This window comes from Prionailurus bengalensis, chromosome C2 (genome assembly GCF_016509475.1).
Source record: "Prionailurus bengalensis isolate Pbe53 chromosome C2, Fcat_Pben_1.1_paternal_pri, whole genome shotgun sequence".
Taxonomy (NCBI): domain Eukaryota; kingdom Metazoa; phylum Chordata; class Mammalia; order Carnivora; family Felidae; genus Prionailurus; species Prionailurus bengalensis.
The window spans coordinates 144,648,767-144,672,401 of NC_057350.1; the positions used below are offsets into that span (position 1 = coordinate 144,648,767).

The following is a 23,635-nucleotide window of genomic DNA, read 5'->3' on the forward strand; positions in this document are numbered from 1 at the left end:
TCGTAAAGGAACTCAGTCCTAGAACAGCTTTAGAGGACCTCTCATAAGATAGTCATGCCTAAACACACTTAACTTCATCAAGAGCCTAAACTTCAACTATATGAAAATTTATATGAAAATTTTCACTACAGCCACCTTTCCAGTTAAAACTCAACACACAGGGTGTGCCTACATGACTCAGTTGGTTAAGTGTCCAGCTCTTGGTTTCAGCTCAAGTCATGATCTCACAGTTCATGAGTTCAAGCCCTGAGCTGGGCTTGCTGACAGTGTGGAGCCTGCTTGGAATTCTCTATCCCTCTCCCTCTGCCCCTCGCCTGTGCACGCTCATGTGCTCTCTTTCTCTCTCTCAAAAAAAAATAAACTTTAAAAAAATAAACTCAAAGCACAGGTCAATAAGTAAATCACTGCTAAGGTGCCAACATGATGATCCAGTGAAAAAATGACCATTTTGTCTAGTCCTTGCACAATAATTTAACTCTTTTAGAGACATCTTTATTAAAATATCTTTATTAAATGTCTTTAAATCTTTATTATAGGGGCACCTGGCTGCACATGCAACTCTTGATCTCAGGGTTGAGTTTAAGACCCATGTTGGGCATAGAGATTTCTTTAAAAAATAAATTACAGCTGATCAAATAGAATCAGACTCATGCCTCCCTACATCAATGGATTTGGTTCCTATTGAAACAAATGGACTCTCCTTCAGATCCCTCTCCAAAAAAACCTAAGTCTATAAGGATTATCCTGTACACAAATAATACCTGTTTTCCTCTAAGCCTTCTCAAAGTATGTGTATTTGCATACACATAAAATCTAAAAATTACAGTTTAATGTCATTAAGCAGTGCATGCTTCTCATCTTGCTTCTTATAAAATCCTAAAGCAGTTAATGCGTAACACTAAGGAACTGATTCAGTTGCTAAGGTATTAAAGGTAAGATTTTCTCCATGGGGTTTCCATACAAGTCCTTTCTAAATGATCATCTCATTAACAATATAACGTCTCAGGTACATGTAGGTCAAACTGACTAAACGAAAGTCTTTCTATTTACATATCATAAACATTTATATATTTTACTTATTTGTTTATTTGTATGTGTGTGTGTGTGTGTATATATACACATACATACATACATACATACAGGCACTTCTTTCTCATTATGCCTCATTTATTGTACATGGAACCAGAAGCTAAATTCTTCAGTATAAAACCTTTTGATGTAGCTTTAACTTAGACATCAAATAAGTGTTTAATCTGGACATTTATTTGGACTTGTTAAAATTTTAAATGAAAAAACAATACATGTGTATGTACATATGTATATATAAATCTCAAAAGAATGTAATGAAATGTTAATCTTATAAAAACAGATTTCCAATTTTTTTTCTTAACAGTAACCCCTGGAAATATAGTACACACATTATCTGTTTACATCCATGTATGTATATGTAACAAAAGTTTCACAAAATAATTATTTTTCCAACTGTACTGTCTGGTATTTTCTACTTTTTTTTTTTTTTTTAATGCTTGTGATAATATAATACATTATTTTTACAAACCAGTAATAAATCATAACAGCTTGGAAAACAGTGAGAAGATACAGAGAATGAATATTCTGACATTAAATATCCTTCCTAAATTTTATTTAACCATACCTACTTTAGAAGCCGGACAAACAGAGGCTACTCAGGGTTTTAGCTTCATAACTATTTTGAATAATGGAGGACAAAGTAAAAAAGGGTAAAAATTAACATTTTAATTCACCATCTACACCATGAGTAAAAAGTTTTGATTAAAGGCCCTAGTCCTATGATCTAAAATACAATGGTCAAGTTCATTTATTTCAGACAACAAACTAAAGCAAAAGCTGTTTACTCCAGATTCAAGGCATTAAACACTAAACAAACACTAATCAACAGGTCCCACCAAAATTAGCCTATCAATGTTCATTTGTTTTGATGTATTGTTATTCTCATGAGGCAGTTTGAAAAATAAGGCTGAAATGGTATCATTTTGTCTCTCTACAAAAATTTTTCTCAATGAACATGATTTACTCCTCCCATCAGATCCCTCTACCTATTGTAGAGGCAGGAAAATGCAGCAACCCCCAATGAGCTGAGATTCAGTGCCACCAAATTAGAAATCTCAAACTGCCCCTAACTGTTTGAAGTTCACAACGGGAAGTGAGGAGGCACTGGCACGATAAGTATAAAACAATCCCTCATGGCTAATCCACTCAATATTCACCACTTAACCTTTCAAACCCATTTATTGCTAACTCTATGCAATTAGGACATGATAGCAAAATTAATTAACATCTAAAAACTGAGTATTAAATGCAATTATGTAAAACATGCAATTTGTATTTTTCAATTGTGATCTAAAATGATGAAATTTAACCTGAAAATTCTTTCCCTCACTCCCTTTATGACCTTATCTCCCACCTCTCCCTAACACACTTCCAATATGATTCTAATTCTGGGTGAGCCCACACGCTGCTATAACAACTATGTTATTATAGTAAAATACTGTTTTGGCTTTTAATCAATAAAATTATTTATCTATATCTTACCTCTATCAAAACTGTTTTTTTTTTTCTTGAAAGAAAGCGAGCACGTGAGCTGAGGAGGGGCAGAAAGGGAGAGAGAATCCCAAGCAAGCTCCACATTCAGCGCAGAGCCCCACGTGGGGTTTGATCTTATGACTATGAGATCATGATCTGAGCGAAAATCAAGAGTTGGACACTTAACCGACTGAGCCATCCAGGCACCCTAAAACTGTTTTTAAAAAAGATTTGAAGTAGCTTGAAAAATGGAGGTAAGAAAACATCAATCTCAAAACAAAACAAAACAAAAAATGCAACTGACAATGGGCTATGACCTCCTTTTTTTTTTTTTTTTTTTTAATATTTATTTACTTTTGAGAGACAGAGACAGAGACAGAGACAGAGCACCAGCAGGGGAGGGGCAGAGAGAAGGAGACACAGAACCCAAAGCAGGCTCCAGGCTCCGAGGTATCAGCACAGAGCCCAACCCCATGAACCTGAAGTCAGATGTTTAACCAACTGAGCCACCACGTGCCCCCCTTACATGACCTCCTTAAAACAAACTGCATTACCTTAAAATTCCTACAATAAGGACCTTTTGAGAAATCACATTTTTGTGGTAGAATGGTATCTTGACTAATATAACCCATTAAAATTCAATGCTACAGGTAATCTGAAAATTCCTAAATATCTCTAAATTGTTTAGTGATCCAATGGTTCAGATTAACACATACTCATGTATATGAGAGTGTATGTGTACCTATATATGTACATGTGTACATATATATGCAAAATTCAGAAGCCTCACTTTATCCAATTAAGTACACTTGTACTTAAATAATTCTTGTTATTTCAGATTACAGAAAAAATATAAATGACAATTAAATTTAAGATGAAACTATAAACTCATAAAATTTCTTGTCACTGAGCCTTAGCAGAATAACAATTAGGAACTATCATACCTACTCTGCCAAGCAGTGTGCTAAATTCTTCTATACTGCAATACCCTACAGACTAAATTCTGAAAATCTAACACTAATAAGATACAACAAGATCTCCTGAAAACAGAATTAAGCAATCTAGTAACCTCAACTACCTATAACAAGTCAAGAATCAGAAGACCATCTGAAGAGGCAAGATTTGTATATCACAGAGTGACACAATACAAAACCCTTCTCCTCCCCACCCACATTTAAATGACTCTGTGACTTCCTCTGTTATCTTTAAAACACGTTAAGAAATTCAATGACAAAAGAAAATAATTAAAATAAGATTTTAACAGACCGCAACAGCCTAATACTAGTGATCAGTACTCATTTTTAAAAGAAGACACACATATCACATTTCAAATGTTCTGTCAAATGGTTAAAATTATTTAAATCAAAAAATCGTATTATGCTTTAAACATCTAAACGTTTTGTCAAAATATCTTAAGTTTGGTGCTTAAGGCAATAAACCACCACCTAACCTGTGAGGTGGCAGAACAAAATATATACTAGTCTCTGTCCCTGGTTCCTGGCACAGAGCTCCTAAATCCCTCATAATCTTGTAAATGATAAGGGCACCAGAGGCATCTTTCCTTCTAACATTTGGTCTCTGTCTCTGGTTCCTGACACAGAAGTCTTAAATCCCTTGGAATTTCCTGCATGACAGTAGGGTCTTTTGTTCTAACTAGGTAACTCTTGGTGGCTCCTGGATGGGGGCTGGTCACCAGAAAGCCCAAGCCACGATGAGAGCCTTGGAATTCAGCCCCAACCCACTCTCCAGAGCGGGGAGAGAAGCTGGAAATGGAGGTAATGATTGTCATGCCAACGCGATGAAGCCTCCATAAAACTCCCCAAGTACAGGGTCTGGAGAGTTTCTGGGTGGCCAAACACGTGGGTGGAGGTGCCGGGAGAGTGGCAGTGGCACTCTTAATGGACAGAAGCTCCACCAGCCCTTGCCGCACCCCTCGCTCTATGCATCTCCTCCATCTGGATGTTCATCTGGGTCCTCTACCATATACCCTTTCAGAATAATCTGGCAAAAGTGAACAAACTTTTCCTGAGTTCTGTAAGCTGCTCTAGCAAGTCAATGGAATCCAAGAAGGGGTCATGGGAACCTCCACCGTACAGCTGATCGGTCAGAAGGACAGGTGACAACCTGGACTGGCAACTGACATCAGAAGGGGCAACTGTGAGTCAGAGTGCTTAACTTGTGGGGTCTGATGCTATCTCCCGGTAGACAGTGCCAGAATGGAGTTAAATTGTAACACCCAGCTAGAGCCACAGCATTGACTGGTAGGAGGACCCCCCCCCACACCCCCCCCACACACACATCTGTCGTCAGAAGTGTTGTAAGTGTGGCAGTCATGTGAGAGAAAAGGAAAAATACAGGAAGAGGACTGAGTTTTTCCCAATACATAATTCCTTCCCACAGAGCTATCTAGAAGATCTCAATGCCAGAAGTTAAGGATAGTTAAGACTTTGTTTTCTATTTCTTCAATCAATATGGAAACTAATTCTTTTAGAATTCTGTTACATGAGACATTTCATAAAAATATACGATGGTTACTAATTACAAGTTTCCACAGGCACATTCAGCATTTTATGCACACTATATGCTTTTCCCTGATCCTGAAGAAGCCTTGTAAGTATTATAATTTCAATTTTATAGATGAGAAAAATGAGATTCAAAGATGTTAGTTGCCCAAGGCCACCTGGTGGCAGATGACGATGTATGGGAACCCGACGTGTGTCTCAAACCCAAGCGTGTACTTGTCACACCAGGGTCTAAGGTTAGGCTACATCCAAATTTTACCTTGTCTTAAAAATAAGGCTTGGGACTTGTGGTTATTTCGTGAATTTCCTATTACTGAATAAAAACAGTTCAATAAGCTAAAATGTAAGACCACATAAAGGCCAATTTTGGTCTGAATGAATCCCTTATTCCTAACAAAAGGGAGGCCAACTGCCCAGATTTAAACAGGCTCACAGCAGAACCTTATCCTGAGGATACTGCTAATGGTACGTGCATAAATGGATAAAGAAACTCCTCCTCAACGTGTTAGAAGGTCATCTGGGAACAATTATAAACAAAACAAAACTAAGTACAGAATATTACTGAAAGGACTCTATTGAGCCAGGGCACTGGCCAGTTATGGCACCTGTGCAAACACGGATGCACAGACTGGGAAGTCAGGAAGGTGGACTGGGAAGTCAGGAAGGCGGGGTCCAGGAAGGAAGGCGTGGACTGGGAAGTCAGGAAGGTGGGATCCAGGAAGGAAGAAAGCCCACAAACCACAAAATCATAAAATTTAAAGCAAATGAACAGAACAAAAATTCTTTTATGTAAGTAATAATTCTAAAGAATTTAGAGAAACAGCACAATTTCGAACCAATATATATAGCAGCTGACATTGTATCTGGGCTTGAAGATCCCTTTTCTTGCTACTGGTCCTTTTGTAATTATATACATGAAATGTCACAGATTTTCATAAAGCAAATATTACACAAGTGTTACTATACAAGTAAAATACCAATGCACTCTTTTCCAACAATCCATTTAAATGTATTTAGAACTTGTGAAAATATACTGAGCCATAAAATTTTCATTTTAACGTGCTTAACACTCACTTGCCTGAAATTGTATCTCAGGGTAAAAAAATATTAAGTACTCTTACTCTGGGATCACTCCAAACTGTATTTATTCAATATCTCCACCCCCCCCCCCACCCCCATCCACCACAACAGAACAAAGGCAAAAAACATTTTCTTCTACTGGCAAAGTAAGAGTCTTTTGCTTCATGGTAACACCACCAGACAGAAGCTATATAATTTCTTAACTGACTGAACAACTCACTAGGAACATATTCAGCTTCAAATCTTAGGAGTTCATGACATTATCCTTATATTCATTCATTGAACAGTCACTGAACATTTTCTACACGTTAAACCACAGAACAGACCTAATTGTGGGAAGAGACCTAAAGGAGGATTCATTCAACAATGATCCAGAAAAATTCAGATTTCCTGAATCTGGAGGCAAAGAGGCAAATTTCTTTTAAATACTTAATTTCTATAATATTAGCAACAAATTCACAAAAGTTACAGTAATAAAAGCTGTTAACTATAAAACTCGGCTCAATTATCTAAGGCTTTCAAAGTATCATACATGTAAAATGATCTAATGTGATTAATGTTAAATGGCATTGACAAACAGGGATCACGGATTACTCTAGAATAATGAGATACGGAACACGAGCAATTTCGCATCGACCATGAGTTCAAATCTCAGCTTAGCCTCCTACTAATTGTATGGACTGGGAAATTTCAGAAAATCTCTCTGCCCAGGAGTTCCCACCTGTAAGAGGGATAATAAGTGATTAAAAGATGCCTAATAAGATGCACGGCTCAAAGCAGGCTTTCTCTAAAGAGTCAGTTACCTGTTCTTCCCTTGCCCCCAGAGCAAAGGACAAAACCCCCAAGTCCTCGATTAGCGATTCCCAACGTGAGAATCACAGCATTCCTCCTCCTTATCCAGCGTGCCCACTGGAAGAGGTTTCATTATTCCATCTCAGGTGCTGGGAAGTCTAGGAATGCCACGGAGGTTTACACTCAAATAGAAAAATACTTTCAAGAGAAGAAAAGAAAAGATTCTCTTTTCCAAGTTACTGACTTCTAAAACCTGGCTCAACAGAAGAGCCCCCAGGGTGGCTCAGTCGGTTAAGCATCTGACTCTTGGTTTTGGTTCAGGTCATGATCTCAGAGTTCCTGGGACTGAACCCGGCATCGGGCTCTGTGCTGACAGCACCGACCGTGCTTAGGATTCTCTCTCTCTCTCCCTCTCTCTTTGCCCCTCTCTTGCTCCTCCTCTCTCTCTCTCTCTCTCTCTCTCAAAATAAATAAACTTTAAAAAAGTTTTAAAAAAATGAAAACCCTAGCTAAACAGAAATCATTTTAGTCTTATTTTTAACTAGCTTTTTTGACTAATTAAAATTAGTTAATTAGTGAATTAATCAATCCAGCCTGAGGATCAACACTTCCCACGTGAGGAAGGCACAGTCATAGTGTTGTCCTCCCACAGCACTTCCAGGTCACACAGCTCTGTGGGGAAGCAGCTGTACCACTCAGCGTAAATGGTGCCTTCTGGAGCAAAACCAGGAAAACAGCATGAATGGTGCCCCCCTGCCACTGCACCACTGTAATCTCAACAATTCATTGTAATTAGTCTGGGTGATTTTTTTTTTTTTTAACATTTATGATCCTCGATTGAAGGTAAGTATAAAAATTGCAAAGGAAAATTCTAAGTTTAAAAAATATACAACCAAACAGCTCTTTTCCTATGCCTAAGGCATTTCATGTATAACAGCATCCTCAGTGTCTTCCCACTGGCTTCTACTGGCTCTTCCACAGTCTAAGTCCCTGGACAGAAATGAGGTGAAAGTGAGAGGACAATCAGGACATCGGTAACATGCAAACCCAAAGGTGCCAAAGGACTCGGACATTCGGTAACACCAGCAGGCATGTAGCATGTGATTTTACCGACAGTCGTGTGTTCACGACTCCCTTTCTAAGTTAAAGTTAAGCAGTTCATAACATATTAGACTACATCAAGCCATATGTCTCTCACGAAATATGTTAACCCATGACATAAAGTGACATAAGAAACCATCCCCTCTTTTACTGAATAGCTACTATGTTTGCGAGGTTCAAAATCCAAAATTACATAGAAAGGGGCACACTGGTTTTGTCCCTACCCCTGCCTCAGGTCCTGTTCCCTCATACTCTCTATGGCAACCATTTCTTGCTAGATTTTTATTTACCTTTCCAGTGTATTTATAAAAATCCTAGTAAATACAACTATATGTTCTTATTATCCCCCTTAAAGAAAAGGCGCCGTATAGTGCCCTCTGTCCCTCACGTTGCTTCTTTCCATCAATTTATCCTAGAGATCTGCCACATCAGTACAAAGACATCTTCCCCCCACCTTTTTTTTAAGAGCCGTAGTACCCCACTCTGTGGATATACCATAATGTATTCAACCAGCCCCTATCAGGTTGCTTCCAAAACATCTTCTTAAGTGATACATTTTTTTTTTTTTTTCAAATCTCTCCTGCCACTGTAACCAAGTGAATTATCCTCTCACAGGACTTGTTTTCTTAGACCTGTAATAAAACAGATGAGTGACCTACTGTTCATATTTTGTAATAACCATCAGAAATTTCCACTTCACATGGCTGCATTCTCTCCCCAAAGTTTAATGTATTTATTAGAGGATTTCACAGAGCCTTTAATATACCATTATGCATTATGAATCTCCAAAATGTATACTGTGTGACATTTCCCAAACTTATCTGGCTACAGAGTAGTTCTTTGGCCAAACCTGCTATAGATGAAGTATTCCACAAAACAAACTTTAGCAAATACTGGGGCATATATAATTACTGTCATCTATTTAAACAAAATGTAAGACTACTATGAACGTTAAAGAAACCGGCTAAGCCAATTTTTAGACTACGTATTCCTTAGCTATTTTTTGGATTATAAACCCCTTTGAGATCTCGATGTAAAGCTACCTGATCCTCGCCTACAAAGAATGCATACAAGCATAAAATTTTCCAGTGTCTGGGAATTCATGGACCACAGTCCCCATGGTCTTATCTATTTTAAAAGTAATTTTGAATAGAAGTGCTATATTATCTGTGGCCTCACTGATATTTCAAATGCTAGGACAGAACCCAGAGCTAATGAAAAAACAGCACAGAATTCACCACGAAGTGTACCTTGATGTAAAGCAAATAAAGCACCCTCAAAAGGGATCATGTTTAACAATTAATGATATCACACAAAGTAAATCCTATTAAATAACTGTGGAAACGGTTATGAGGGGTTGTAGTCTTATTTTTACACAGGTGGCTCCCATTTTAAACAAATACATTAGATTCTTACAGGATTAAGGAAGTTGGTCTTTAATTCATTTTGTACAATATGATCTCAAGATCAAGGATTTTCAGAATGAAATGCATTTCACCTTAGACAGCCGTATCTACCAGAAATATAATTCTGCTGCAGATCTGAATGTGACAATGTGAATGCCCAGGGGAGGAAAAAATTCCAGGAGTTTTAAATGTAGAACAAAAAATCCCCAAGCATGATTACAGTCTAGCAGGTGAAATGGTTAGGAGAGAGAGAGAAGTATTAAATCGAAAACTGACAAACGCAGGACTACCACATCTGATTTGGGACTGGTACCCTACAGGAGGGCAAAAGGGCAGAAGGGCATTCCAAGGAGAGGGCCAGTGGGGGTTGAAGCCCAGACCAGGCTCCTCTCACGGAGCCTTGTGCTGAAGTTTGAATCTGCTTACAAGGGGCATCTGTTGTAATTCAAACAAAGAGTTCAGTAATACCCTTCTTCCCTCTCTTCCCAGACAACTTCCTTCCCCCAAAACCCCATCCACCCATGGCAAACATTAAAAAGTACTACAATTTTTAAAAAGGAAAGATGTTTTCTAGATCATGATGGTATCCCAGCAGCCAAACTATAATAGAATGGAAATTTCTGATTTAAATTCTGATCAAAAATGGTATTTTTTTATTTTACAGAGAGAGAGAGAGAGAGAGAGAGAGAGAGAGAGAGAGAGAGAGAGCACGCGTATGTGAGCGGGGGAGAGGGGCAGAGGGAGAGAGAGAGACAGAAAGAATCTCAGGTAGGCTCCAAGCCCAGTGCAGAGCCCAACACAGGGCTGAATCCCACCACCCTGGGATGATGACCTGAGGAGAAATCAAGAGTCAGATGGTCAACCGACTGAGCCACCCAGGTGCTCCCCAAAATTTGTTGCTTGACAGAACTTTTTTTTTTTAAATGAAAACATCTCCAATACTTCCATGGAACTCAATGGGAATACAGTCTATTATATATGAATTTGCTTCATTCCTATCTTTGTTGAGTACATCAATTCCCAAGGTAAGAATCTGTGTGAGTATCTTCGGTATTTTTCCAGAATAAAGGATGGTATCAAGCTGAAAACACCCTATATATAAAAGAACATGCACCAAACATACAAGCACCAAGTGTTAATTATATGCTATGGCAAATTCTGAGAAAGAGATTATACGTATCATGTTTACCCTTCTCATGCTCTTCTGAGAAACCATTCCACACTCTTGTCTATGATATAAAATAAAGTATAGCCACCTTACACATGTGAATCCATTTCCAAAGGTACATCCAATTCCCAAGTTCCTAGTCAGAGATGATACAGAATTCAACAGCTTCTCCAAATCGGGCAATCTGACAAAAAAGAAGCAGTATAGTCCAGGAATATAGAAAGAGAAGACAATTCTACACTGACATGTGAACAAAATGAAAACCAAATGACACTAATATACATATTCCCTACAAAAGAAAAAGAAATAGTTAAAATATTAAAGTATTTTTCCTACTTCATTATGAAAGGCAGACTATGCTTTACCCTTCACTTGGATATTATTCAAAAAAAAAAAAAAAAACCCTGCTTAAACTTACTAAAATCCAAACTATGGCTTAATAAAAATTAAAATATTTAAAAATATCCTTTTTGGAGTAAATATGAAAATCTGCTTGGAATAGCCCATCTAGAGCCTTTCTGCACTGGCAAATCAGCTCCAGATAAAAATGCACATTTACATCAGAATCACATTATCTTCATAAACCAAGCATTGACAAAAAGTTTTGGCCACTCTCATCCTCCATCAGTCATTTAAAAATGTCTAGCCCAGGGAGGCAAAGAGTCACTAATTTCGAAACCTAGCACTACTCCAGGCTAAGTCCTCTGCCCTCAGGAAGACTTAACAGCAACACTACCAAACACTGTCTTAGCACCATGCCAACCATAGACCCCTTCACGGTTTATCATCATAGTTACAAATAATCATCAAAGTCTCCCCAAGTTATGTAATTCAATGAGTATCACTCAACAAAATACATGAAGTTGCTTGCTAAACAAAAACAGAGGCAAACTTCATTACAAGCTAGAATACTGGAATAGCTACCTGCTTTGTACAGGAACCAAGTTCTCTTGTTTCAAAAGGAGGTTTAAAAAGGGGCGGGGGAGTAAGTTGCTGCACCCTTACACATACATACACAGATCTTTATTACTAATACGTGCTTACTGCAAAATTTGAAATACTGTATCCATAAAACTGGTAACTATAGGAGACTCCACAATCAATAAGAGAAAGCTACAATATGAATCAAAAACCACACTGCCTAATGTGTAACACTAACCCTTAGACTCACCTGTATGTTCCTTTATGTAAATGGCCCATTTTGTGAACTGCAGATTCTATCCACTTTAACATCATATTTGTGATGAAATATAGTAAGAAAGAAGGGGAAGGAAAGAGGAAGAAAAACAACCCATTACAGGATGTTGACAAGTTTAACTACTAAGGCTTTAGAATATATTGGTTCATACCCACATACCACTAAAATAAACCAGGTTCCTCTAACAACAGGTTACTTTGGCTTTCGATTTTAACCTACTCAAGTAACAGGAGTCTAGTGTAACAAAATATTCTAATTTTCATACCCTAAGCTCCCTTAGAAGAAAACCTGTGTACTTCTCGGTCTCAATTACCAAATAAAGCAATTCTTCAATCCAACTCAATTGTCCCACAGCTTAATTTGAATGGATGAGATTTCCTATCTCTCCCTTTATTACAACTCCATAGATCGTGGTGCAGAGAAACAAACCAACTACAGGCCGAAAGGTAACGAAAATTCTGATAATACGCGTGGGGTACATATGATCTCCAGAGCTATCAATACCTAACCACAGATCCCAAAGGGTATGCTTACTTACAGACCTACCGAAAAAACCTTCTACTTGCCAATCACCACTGAATTCATCCTGGTTTGTTAGTAGCTTTTATTTATTCTAATGACTACTTTTTTAAAAGTGTCTCTAATGGACTCAGGAAAATGTTTTAACTGGCACTCACAAATGGAATTAGCAGGAATGCAAAGGGCTATCACTGTGTTCACTAACACACGCCAAAGTAAACTCAATGAGGTTAGGACTCTGTCTACCTTGTGTGCCCATACCCCAGTGCCTGGCACCTAGGAGATATCACAATACCCATGAAATGAATGAAATTGTGTACCAACAAAATTCATGGAGCAGCCTGAAAATTTCAGTGGTAACAGAACTGTATTAAATAATGTACTGCCTAAAAGAACGAACAATTGTCAAAACTTGGGAACCTTCTAACCAGTGCTGTCTGTTGTAACAGAGTATTTAACCTATACGAGAAAATACGACTGATGGTTCAAGTCAATTCCAAAGAGAAGCCTGCAATACGTTTTTGTAATAAAGCAAACAAAAGTTGCATTTTTATAAGATAAATGACTTTCCTCCTATCCCAAAACCATGATCAATGAAAATTACAGAATTTTAGAAGCAGAAGAAACCTGAGAGCCGAAATTATGGAACAGATGAACTTGGTTCAGAGTCATATATACTGCCACCAATTTATTCAAAAATTTTGCATAATCACATACCCAAGATAGCATTTGATGAATATTAATTTTATTCTACTTTTTTGGCTATGCTAAGTAGTTGCCAGTTGGAGAAGTAATGACTGATGAGTATCATACTCTTCCATTCTTCTGACTTTATTTACCAGGGGAAAACTGATGATAAAATATAACTTTATTGATACAAATAGTTCCTCTCTTCCCAGTTTTCAAGTTACAGTGTTCATACTCCATAAACCACAGTTCTACGGTTCTCTCATTCTATTTTTAGACTGTGTGATAGTTTATTACATTTGATTTCTATTACTGACTTGTATGTTTACTGTGGCCAAGTCTTATTTTCCCAAAGATTTAGAAAGTATACCCTTCCAAAGTGCTCCCCTGCCATGCCATTATTAAGTGCTTGATAATTTCTTTGTCATTCATTTGGATGTAAGTTTCATTAGTGCAGAGTTGGTTCTGTCTTGTTGGATATTACACAATAGGTTCTAAGTGTTATTACAATGAGGAATGAATGAATGATTTGGAAGGCAATAGCATTATCATGCCTTTTTTTTTTTTTTTAACGTTTATTGATTTTAGACAGAGAGAGACACAGTGCGAGCTGGGCAGGGGCAGAGACAGAGGGAGACACAGAATCTGAAACAGGCTAAAGGCTCTGAGCTGTCAGCACAGAGCCTGATTCGGGGCTCAAACACAGGAACCATGGGGTCATGACCTGAACTGAAGTCGGAGGCTTAACAGACTGAGCTACCCAGATGCCCCTAGCATGCTTCTTTTGATAGCTAAGCAGCCAATATCTGAGAAGACATCATAATTTCTATCCAGTTTTATGAAAACTAGAATGTTCTTTAACTGCTCTAAGCTGAAAATTTGCAAACAAATCTAAGAACAGACAACACTGTATTTGATACACATTAGTAGAGAAAGTGCTAAAAGAAAGAAAGACAGACCTCCAAAATGCAGTTTATTCAAATGTCACACAAAGAATTACGGAAGATTCCTTAGAACGAGTTTCCAGTATTCCATTACCACCACTGTGACTTGATCCTCCCCAAAACCACTGCTAAATGACTTCACTGTCTGGAGACTCCCTTTTCCTCCATGATTTGAGAATTTGTAAGTGAACATACTGAAGTAATAATCAACGACTACTCTCCAGGGCCTTACAATAATCTTTAAAAAAAGACTGGGGGGGGGGGGGGGCGGCTGGTTAAAAACGCGAATAAAAACACACAAAAAGCAATTTTCCTGTTAGTTGTGAAAGACTGGAAAATTTTCACTGCATCCTTCCCTCCTCTGCTGGTCACAGAGTAAGAACTGGAAGCGGAAAATTTACAACACTTCCATGCCGTTTGAGTCAGGAACTACGAAGAGAGAGGAGAATCACAAGTGTGGGGACACATGTATTCTCCATGAGAGCAGGAAGTCAGTTTGTCGAGCATGGGCCGCCCGTCCAGCATCCTAAATGGGAACGCTGGCCTTCTGCAAGCCCACCCCCAGTCCCCTCTAACCCTGAAGCGAAAGCCACCGGGATACGGGATTTTGCTAGGCTGATTGAAAAAGGAGCAGCTCGCAGAGCTCAGGACACTCTCCTCTTTCTATTTGGCCTGCGGCAGGAGGCTACTCCCCTGGTTCTCGCCAAAAGAGGAGGCGGACCAGGCAGAGTCAGCAGCGAAAAGCAGCCTCGGCTGCGAAGGCAGCTCGTCCACGCGGCCGGAGAACTCACCGAACAAAAGCACACCGCGCGGACCGGGTGGGGAGACGCGCCAGAAGGGAAAAGATCCACCCCAACTCTTCACCACTGCCTGGGGCTAGAAACAGGTGGAGCCGCGCTTAGAGGGAGAGGAAAGATGGGTTTTCGAGGGGCTAATCTGAACTCCAGCGCCAAGGCAACCGGAACCGAGACCCCCGGCCGGGGAGCACGCCCGGGAATAAGGGAGGCGAGCGCTGCGGAGAGAAAGGAAGAGATGGTCGGGGTCAAGGGCTGACGGACGGCCCCGCAGGGCGCCGAGGATGCGGGTGGCGAGGATGCCCGCGGCGCGCTGCCGGCTGCCCCCACTCGGGCCTCCTGGGCGCCGCCGCCGCCGCCGCCGCCCCCTCGCCCCCGCGCCCCGGGCGGCCACACAAAGGGGATGGCGAGGCGCGCCGGCTGCGGGGCGGCGGAGGGGCGCCGGGCCCGGGACGAGGTGGCCGGACCGCGACGGCCGCCGCGCCCCCGCCTTTGTCTGCCTCGTTCCGCGCTTCCCCCACCCCCGCCGAGCAGCCCTGCCGCCCGCGGCGCCCTCACCCCGCTCATTACCCGGGTGAGTAGCGGTCTCATCTGCTCGCCGGCCCCATCCGCCTCCATGGCCCGCCGGCCAGCCCGCGGCGGCCGCTACGGAGCTGCCCCGCGCGGTCCGCCCGCCGCCGCTGCCGCCGCCGCCGCCGCCGCCGCCGAGACCCGGGCGCGCGAAGGGAAACGAACGTGCGTCCGTGAGCGAGGCGCGCGCGTGGGGAGAGCCGTGCGCGGGAGACGCGGGGCGGCGGGTGCGCGCGGCGGCCGCAGGGCTGGCTCTCGCCGGGGGAGCGAGGCCGCGGCGTGGAACGTGGAGCGAGAACTGAGCGAGCGGGAGGACGAGGCGGGGGAGGAGGAGTGAGCCGCGTAGGGCCCGGGGGCGGGGCCGCAGGCCGTGACGCGCGCGGCGCCCGGGGCCCGCCCCGACACGCCCCCTCCCCGCCTCCCTCGTCACGCCCCCTGCCAGTCTGGCACCGCCAGCCCGCTCTGCGCGCCTGCGGGCCCCGCCGCGAGGCCACCCGGAGACGGGGCGGGAGGGAAGCGGGACGGGCGTCCGTCCCAGCCAATCGGCGGCTCGCGGCGTTCCGCGTGCACCGCCACCGCCGCCGCCGCCCCGCCTCCTCAGGAGGCTCCGCCCCTCTTTGTAAAATCGTAACTGACCCAAACAGATTGTCTAACTCGTTCTGCAGGTGCGAGATTCGCCTGAGGTTTGGAAGTGCGGTGGAGGGTTACCGTGGCCCCTGCCTCCTAACCAGGTTCCTTACGGAGTCGCAGGAGGGTAGGAGGACGGCTCCCTTTTCCAGGACGCTCACGGGAACCCCAAAGGAGCTAACGGGTCTTCACGACTCCTCCAAGTTGTTTTGTGTTTTTTTTTTAATCTCTCAGTTCTGTAGGTGTGAACTCCAACTCTGAAAACAGTATCCTCGCGTGCTTGCCCCCTTGACCAGGCACCACAGCGGCTCCCACACTCTTGAGTCCACCCTCAAATATCCACACCTCGAGGTCGGCTCTCAAATATCTACACCCTCACTGGGAAGGATGATGGATGGGATCGGCCGCGCAGGGTCACGGGTGGGTTAAGTGTATTTCTATCCGCAAACGTGCCTGACACTTAGCATGCTTCTTATGAGCACCACTGTTCACAAGCTTATCGTGAATGTTTTTAAAAGATAAAATGTTAGCTGAGAGGAGCGACATCAATGCTTTCGAGGGAAACTTGTATGTTACACCGGGTCTGGAGCACACGTCGTCCTATCCGTCTCTAGCAGTAAAGCCCTTTGTCAGAAAGTTAAGGAGGCTGCATGCCTGGTCCTTGTTTGGGTCCTAGTCCCCTTTTGTTCTCAATTTCCCAGAGTTACTTCAAGGCTAGCACACATTATTCACTTACTTGTATAAGAGCATATGTGTTTCTATTAATGATAGCTACCGTTTAAAGAGGCCAGCAATTAGAGACTGCGATGTTTTGTAAACATGGTTCATCTCTAATCCTCACAACACTACAAAATATGTTTTATTATCCCCATTTTACAGGGGAGGAAGCAGAGGCTCATAAAGATAACTAGCTTTAGGTCCTGGTCAGTAGACCTGCTCTTTCAGTTGCACCATTCCAATGCCTCACTAAAGATAGTTGAACCACAATAAGAAAAGGGGAAGAAAAGGTGCAACGAGAATGAAACAAGGAATATGGAGAAATTTAAAAAGCACCTCCTAAAATTGTTGAAGGCATCAATCACTTGTACCCATCACTCTCTAAGGTGAATGGATTCATATTGAAGAATTAGTTCTGGACTCTCCTACAATGTAGCCATAAAACTGTAATTAGTGTGAGCAGAATACCCTCCACCCCCCTTCTCTGCCTTGTTTTTCTGTACAGCACTTACCCTCTTATAACACTTTGTATATTTTATGTTTTATTATGCTTTGTCTATAACATAGTAATGTGTGTTCCATGTATGCTCCATGCAAGCAATGAAAGCAGTGATTTTTTTGTGTGTCTGTTTGCTGTTAAATTCCTAGTGCGCCTAGAAGAGTGCTTGGCCTTTGTAAACTCTCTGTTAATTGAATGAAGTGGAGGTGGAGGGAAAGGGGGGCATCCGTTAAGACCCCAGAGCATCCTGGGTGACAGCTGAGGTTGTGGTCAAAGTAGTAACAGGAACAAAGTAGGAACCAAGACCCTTGGTGCCAGAGTTGAAAGAGCTAAGTAGTCAACTTCAAGAAGGCTTGAACATATATACTCAGGAGACTATGCTAGAAAAATTGAGTTTCTCCTCACCCATCTGGCAAAAGGAAAAAATAAGCCCCTGGTTTATTTAATCCACAGTTGTTTTTTGAGTGACTTCTGTGTTGCCGTGCACGTTTTCCATTTCTCACTTGGTCCCAACTGCTAAAACAATAATGTAGTAAAAGTCTGAATTATAGAATTTATTACTCTCAACTTCCCACTTAATTCTGGTTTGGCCGGGGTTCATCCTGAGGTGATGGCTGTAGTGAGTAAAGAAGGTAATGTGTTAAAATTACGTTCATCAAATGTAAATGACTATGAAATGCTCCAAGGTGCTGAAAGGCAAATTATTATCTGAAGTCTTTTAAATATTCATCCAAAATGTAGCACAGGGACACAACTGCTAAACAAAAGTGAATGTGAACCTAAATTCATCACTAACAATGAATTCGTAGCACCTAAAATTAATGACATTCAGCTGTAGCCCAGGACACTTCCTGGGTTCCTGAAACAGTAGGTAATAAATAGTAGCAAGGTCCTGGATGCAAACTCTTGGCAAGAACTTCACCTTGAGGAGCGAACAATCTCCTCCCAACGGCTCTCTAAAAGTCAGAGCATATTTTGTAAAGACAAATAGCAGCTTCTTTGTCATTTTGAAAAGCCTGGAACCATCCTTAACCTTTAACAGAAGATCCTTTGACAGTTATGTATCACTTCATTGCCTCTTCTTGGTCATAGCTGAGATCTAAATGTTCCCAAGCAGCTGATCTTATAAGGAAAACGAAATTCTTTGGAATAGTGTTTACAAGATCACCGGGGCAGCTGCAATGGGAGAAAGACAAAAGGAAGATGATTGAAAAAAATTGTGGCTCTTCTGATAAATTTAAAAGCCAAAACAAAGGGGTTGCCTGGGTGGCTCAGGCAGTTGAATGTCTGACTCTTGATTTCAGCTCAGGTCATGGTTGATCTCAGGGTTGTGAGATCTAGCCCCTCGTCAGGCTCCACACTGAGCTTTGGAACCTGCTTAAGATTCTCTCTCCTTCTCTCTCTGCCCCATCCCCCACTTTCTCCCTCTCTAAACGACAGCAAAGAAAACTGAAAGACCTAATCCCTGGTTTCATGGAGTTCAAGATGAAAGACATCAATATGTAGACAAATGCGAACAATGCAGTGTGTGCAGCTCTAATGCAGTCACGGGAATCTCAATGGGAAACAATGGGATCAACTTTTTTTTAAGTCTGTTTATTTTGAGAGAGAGAACATGCCCAAGTGGGAGAGGGGCAGAGAGAGATGGAGAGAGAGAATCCCAAGCGGGCTCCTCACTGCCAGCACGGAGCCCGATGCATGGCTCAAACCCTGGAACCTGGACATCATGACCTGAGGAGACATCAAGAGTCAGAGGCTCAACCAACGGAGCCACCCAGGCAGGCGCCCCCAGAACGGGATGCTTTTTGAGGCAGGAGAGGAATAAGGACTACCAGTTGTGGGGAAAGGACATATGTGAAGGTGTTTGGAAAAGTTAAAGATAGTAGACTTAAACTGAGTTATGAATGATAATGGTAAAACTTGATCACATTGGGGAGAGGGGGAGGAAAGAGAGCATTACAAGCAGAGGTAACAGCAGGATCAAGGGCACTGGAAGAAAACATCAGAAACAGACTCATAAATACAAAGAACCAACTGGTGGTTGCCAGAGGGGATGGGAGAAATAGGTGAGGGGATCAAGAGGTAGAAAGTTGCAGTCATAAAATAAGTAAGGCATAAGGGTGAAGGGTACAGCACAGTCAATAATATTGTAATAACATTTTACGATCTGTTAAAAAAACCAAATTCAGCTGAGTAAACCTGAAGATCTAAATGGCCTTATTAAAGGATTTATGAATCTGGCAGCGTCCCATCCAGCATGTGGAGGGAGGCTCTGAGGAGTTGTACCAAATGGAAGATTTTAATAGAAAGCAGCATGGAGCAAGAACGCTAGAGGCAAAAGAAAAGAATGGATTGTTTTAGGCAAGATCACCTTCCCTTATGGGGAAGGCAAGGGGTCTTATCGTGAAGATTACTTCATCTTCCTGTAGGGGATGGAGAGGGTCCAAGTGACAGATTACCTCGTTGACACGGATCAGAAAATTCCTGACTGACTGGCTAAAACTACATTTCTGGGGGCTATTGAAACTTCAACTGGATTAGGTAGTAAGTCCCTGTTTGGTGACTTGGCCTGGCCCAAGTGACACCATTTTGGACCGATGGTTTTCTTTTTGGCAGGTGGCAGATGGTAACTTCACTGAATCGTGGTAAGCATTGTGAGCATATAATTGTCAATTCACTATGGTGTGCACTTGAAACTAATATAACATCGTATGTCAACTCTACTTTGATAATAAACATTTTTAGAAAAGATCAAGGTGATTGATCCGAAGAAGCAGGGTAACCAAGTGCTGAAGCATCCCTTCTCACCCAGGCAGATTCCCTGGACGGGTTCCCTTTGTTCTCATTCTCTGTGTTTTTAGGCAAGTGACTTCATATGGCCAGCCTCCTTTTTGAGACTGTAAATTGGAGATAATCGTGGTATTATCCTCATGGGTTTGCAATGACGAAAATGAAATGAGGCCATCTAGCACAACACCAAACGTATAGGACAATGAGAATACCGCCTGATACCGTAATGATGGCTCATGTCATTATACATTTGTCTAAACCCAAAGAACGGCCACCACCAAGAGTGAATTGAAATGTGATCTATGAACTTTGGATGATTATGATGTGTCAGTGTATGTTCATCGGTTGTATGTAACAAATGTATCCCTCCGGTGGACACTGCTGATCATAGAGGAGGCTATGCTTGTACGGGGGCACAGGGTATAGGTAAAATCTCTGTACCTTCCCTCAGTTTTGCTGTGAACCTAAAACTGCACTAAAAGAAATAGTCATTAAAAAGATCCTGGGGTGCCTGGGTGGCTCAGTTGGTTATGCATCCAACTTCGTCTGAGGTCATGATCTCATGGTTTGTGGGTTTAAGCCCTGCATCAGGCTCTGTGCTGACAGCTCAGAGCCTGGAGCCTGCTTCAGATTCTGTGTCTCCCTCTCTCTCTATACCTATCCTGTTTGCACTCCGTCTCTCTCTCTCTTTCTCTCAAAAATAAACATTAAAAAAATAAAAAGAACTCAGTCATTATTATAGGGCGCCTGGGTGGCTCAGTCAGTCAAGCATGCAACTCTGGCTCAGGTCATGATTTCGCGGTTTGTGAGTTCGAGCCCCAAGTCAAGCTCTATGTGGACAGCTCAGAGCCTGGAGCCTGCTTCAGATTCTGTGTCTCCCTCTCTCTCTGCCCCTCCCCTGTTCACACGCTCTCCTTTCTCAAAAATAAATAAACATTAAAAAAGTCCTAAAGAACAAAGTTTAAGTTGGTGCCACAGGAAAAAGGTTAAAAGCATTTTAATCTGCTTTCACTAATAAAAATGGTAGGTAAAGTATATGTTCAGGTATGTTCATTGATACATTATTGATAGAAAAAACTTGGCAATAATATGTCAATGACGGGGAATTGGTTAAATATATTTTGGTACTCCAAATGATGAAATACGATTTAGCACCAAAATAATGAGTTATATAAGTGTGCCAATAAAGAATGGGCTTCAAGATATATTATTAATATTAAGTTACAAAAAAAATGCAAAGTAAGTGGGTATGCTACGATGCTTTATGTAAGAAAAAAACCCAATTATATATTTACATCAATATATCTATTTCCTCTTGGAAACATATACCAAACTATTTGTATGCCCACTTCTGATTATTTTATGCACATGTATACTCAGAAGGAACTACGATTATTGTACAAGTACGATTATGTTGAAGTCTGTAAGCCCTATCACGATCAAATAACATAGCAAGTTAAGAACTGAATTCTATACTGACTAACACTCAGCTCCTTGTTTCTTTAACAATGCTGATTTTTTCCAAGTCAGTTTGAAGTCATTGGTCACCACCTAGTTTGCTCAGACATTAGGTGAAATACTATAATCTACCATTGAGTAGCAGGTGGCAAGTAAGTACAGAATAGTATCCATTGGCGCTTGAGATGGGCCAGCAAACTTCTTTTAAAGATTGTTACACACTTGGACTTAGTGTTCTTTAAAAGTCAGAGTCCATTTTGGTAACACCTAGGTACACTTGGGTGTGGCTTATGTTTTGGTTGCTTTCCAAGGACCATTCCTCCTAGTACTTGGGCTACGGAAGCACTGGAAGATTCTTGCTCATTTTTTTTTTTCTTCTTAGCACCACTCTTTACATATGGTTAAATTTCCATAAACACATACCCCTTTTATGAAAGCAATCCCTTCGACCAGGTCCATGACTGAGACCACAACGAATTTTGGAAAAGGACTGATCTGAGCCAAAGGGGAAATCTAAAATCTCAAGGTCCCAGGGTGCCTGGGTGGCTCAGGTGGTGAGCATCTGATTCTTGATTTTGACTCAGGTCATGATCCCAGGGTAGTGACATCAATCCCCCTGTTGGGCTCTGTGCTGATTCTCTCTCTCTTCCTCTCCCCCGCTCAGGCTCTCTCTCTCTCTAAAATAAAAATATAAAATAAAACAAACGAATAAATAATAAAATCCCAAGGTCCCATCTTGAGAAAGGTTTAAAAAACATATAAGGAGGCAGAGATGGAAGAAAACAGTTGTAACCATGGATGGAATCAAATTTCGTAAAAGGTTACCATGCCCTAATGGATTTTTTTTTAAGATTTTTTTTTAAATTTTTTTTCAACGTTTATTTATTTTTGGGACAGAGAGAGACAGAGCATGAACGGGGGAGAGGCAGAGAGAGAGGGAGACACAGAATCGGAAACAGGCTCCAGGCTCTGAGCCATCAGCCCAGAGCCTGACGCGGTGCTCGAACTCACGGACCGCGAGATCGCGACCTAGCTGAAGTTGGACGCTTAACCAACTGCGCCACCCAGGCGCCCCTAAGATTTTATTTTTAAGTAACCTCTACACCCAACGTGGGCTCAAACCCACAACCCAGAGATCAAAAGTTGCACACCTCAATGACTGAGCCAGCCAGCCATCCCATACCATGCATTAATATTAATATAAGTACTTGGGTTGGTTTAGATCAACTTGGAATATTCATGATCATCCCATTTTATGATAATCTAGAAATGACAGGAAAAAGGAGACTTAATTTCTGCCTAACATTGCACATATCACTTAACGTCTCTGGATTTCTGTTCCCTCATCTGTCAAATGGGGATAATTGAGGCCACAATCCTTTACTCCCACTTGCAAACTCCATAAATCTCTGAGAAACTAAATGATTTTTGTAACTCATTTGGCTGCAAAAACCTAACCCAAACTGCAATGTAGTGTTTACAGTCTTTCTCTCCTTATTGTGAATATCCATTTGTCTCATTGCCTACATAATGTGTCTGATAACGGGACGATGTCCCACACCCTGTTTAAGGGTGTTTCATAGCATACACAATTGGCATTATGTCATTTGTCTAAATTCTGAAAACTTCTCAAATCAAAAATACCTGGCCCTAAGGGTTTCAAATAAAGGATTGCACATCTAGAATACTTGTTCTGTTTATTTCAAAGATGTAGCAAAAGCCAAATAAGGTGATAGGTAATAAAACACTTGGACAGAATGAGTGTTGTATCTTTTTTTTAACTATAGGGAGCCCTGGAGATCCTACGTTTTAGAACTTCTTCAGTACGGATGATCTCGCCTCCTATGCTAGAAGCAGCTTTGAGCTTCTGTCTGTCTTACAGTTTCTCCTGGAGCACTTTCATGCTGTCCCTCTCCGTAACAATCTCTCCTAAAAACAGCTCTCTATGATTAGGGGTTCATTGCCCAACCAGGACCAGTCTGGATATCTCTTACTGTTCTGTAGTTTTGCTAAATTCAGACTGTTAATGAAGTGCCATTAGACAGTGGAAAGAAATCAAATCAAATGGAAATTTAAGCCCTTGGGGTGCTTCCAAATGCTATCTAGACATCCTGGGGACTTCTGCAATCTTTACTGCTTGAAGCCAGAAGCCAGCATATGGTAACCTGTGCCAGTATGTGAAAGAGTAGATCTACTTTCTT

General features: G+C 41.5%; 1 protein-coding gene across 7 annotated transcripts in view; it reads right to left on the bottom strand.

Moving 5' to 3' along the window:
* Window positions 1–15,638, bottom strand: part of SLC4A7 (solute carrier family 4 member 7) — a 111,732-nt gene extending 96,094 nt beyond the window's left edge. For 3 of the 7 annotated variants that reach the window (XM_043595568.1, XM_043595571.1, XM_043595566.1), the window contains exon 1: window positions 15,344–15,638. In XM_043595568.1, the coding sequence (XP_043451503.1) occupies window positions 15,344–15,391 (48 nt within the window). In that variant the 5' untranslated portion in view covers window positions 15,392–15,638. The remainder of the gene's footprint in view (window positions 1–15,343) is intronic. The other 4 variants (XM_043595569.1, XM_043595574.1, XM_043595564.1 and 1 more) reach the window with 4 other exon arrangements.
* Between the last annotated feature and the right edge of the window lie 7,997 nt (window positions 15,639–23,635).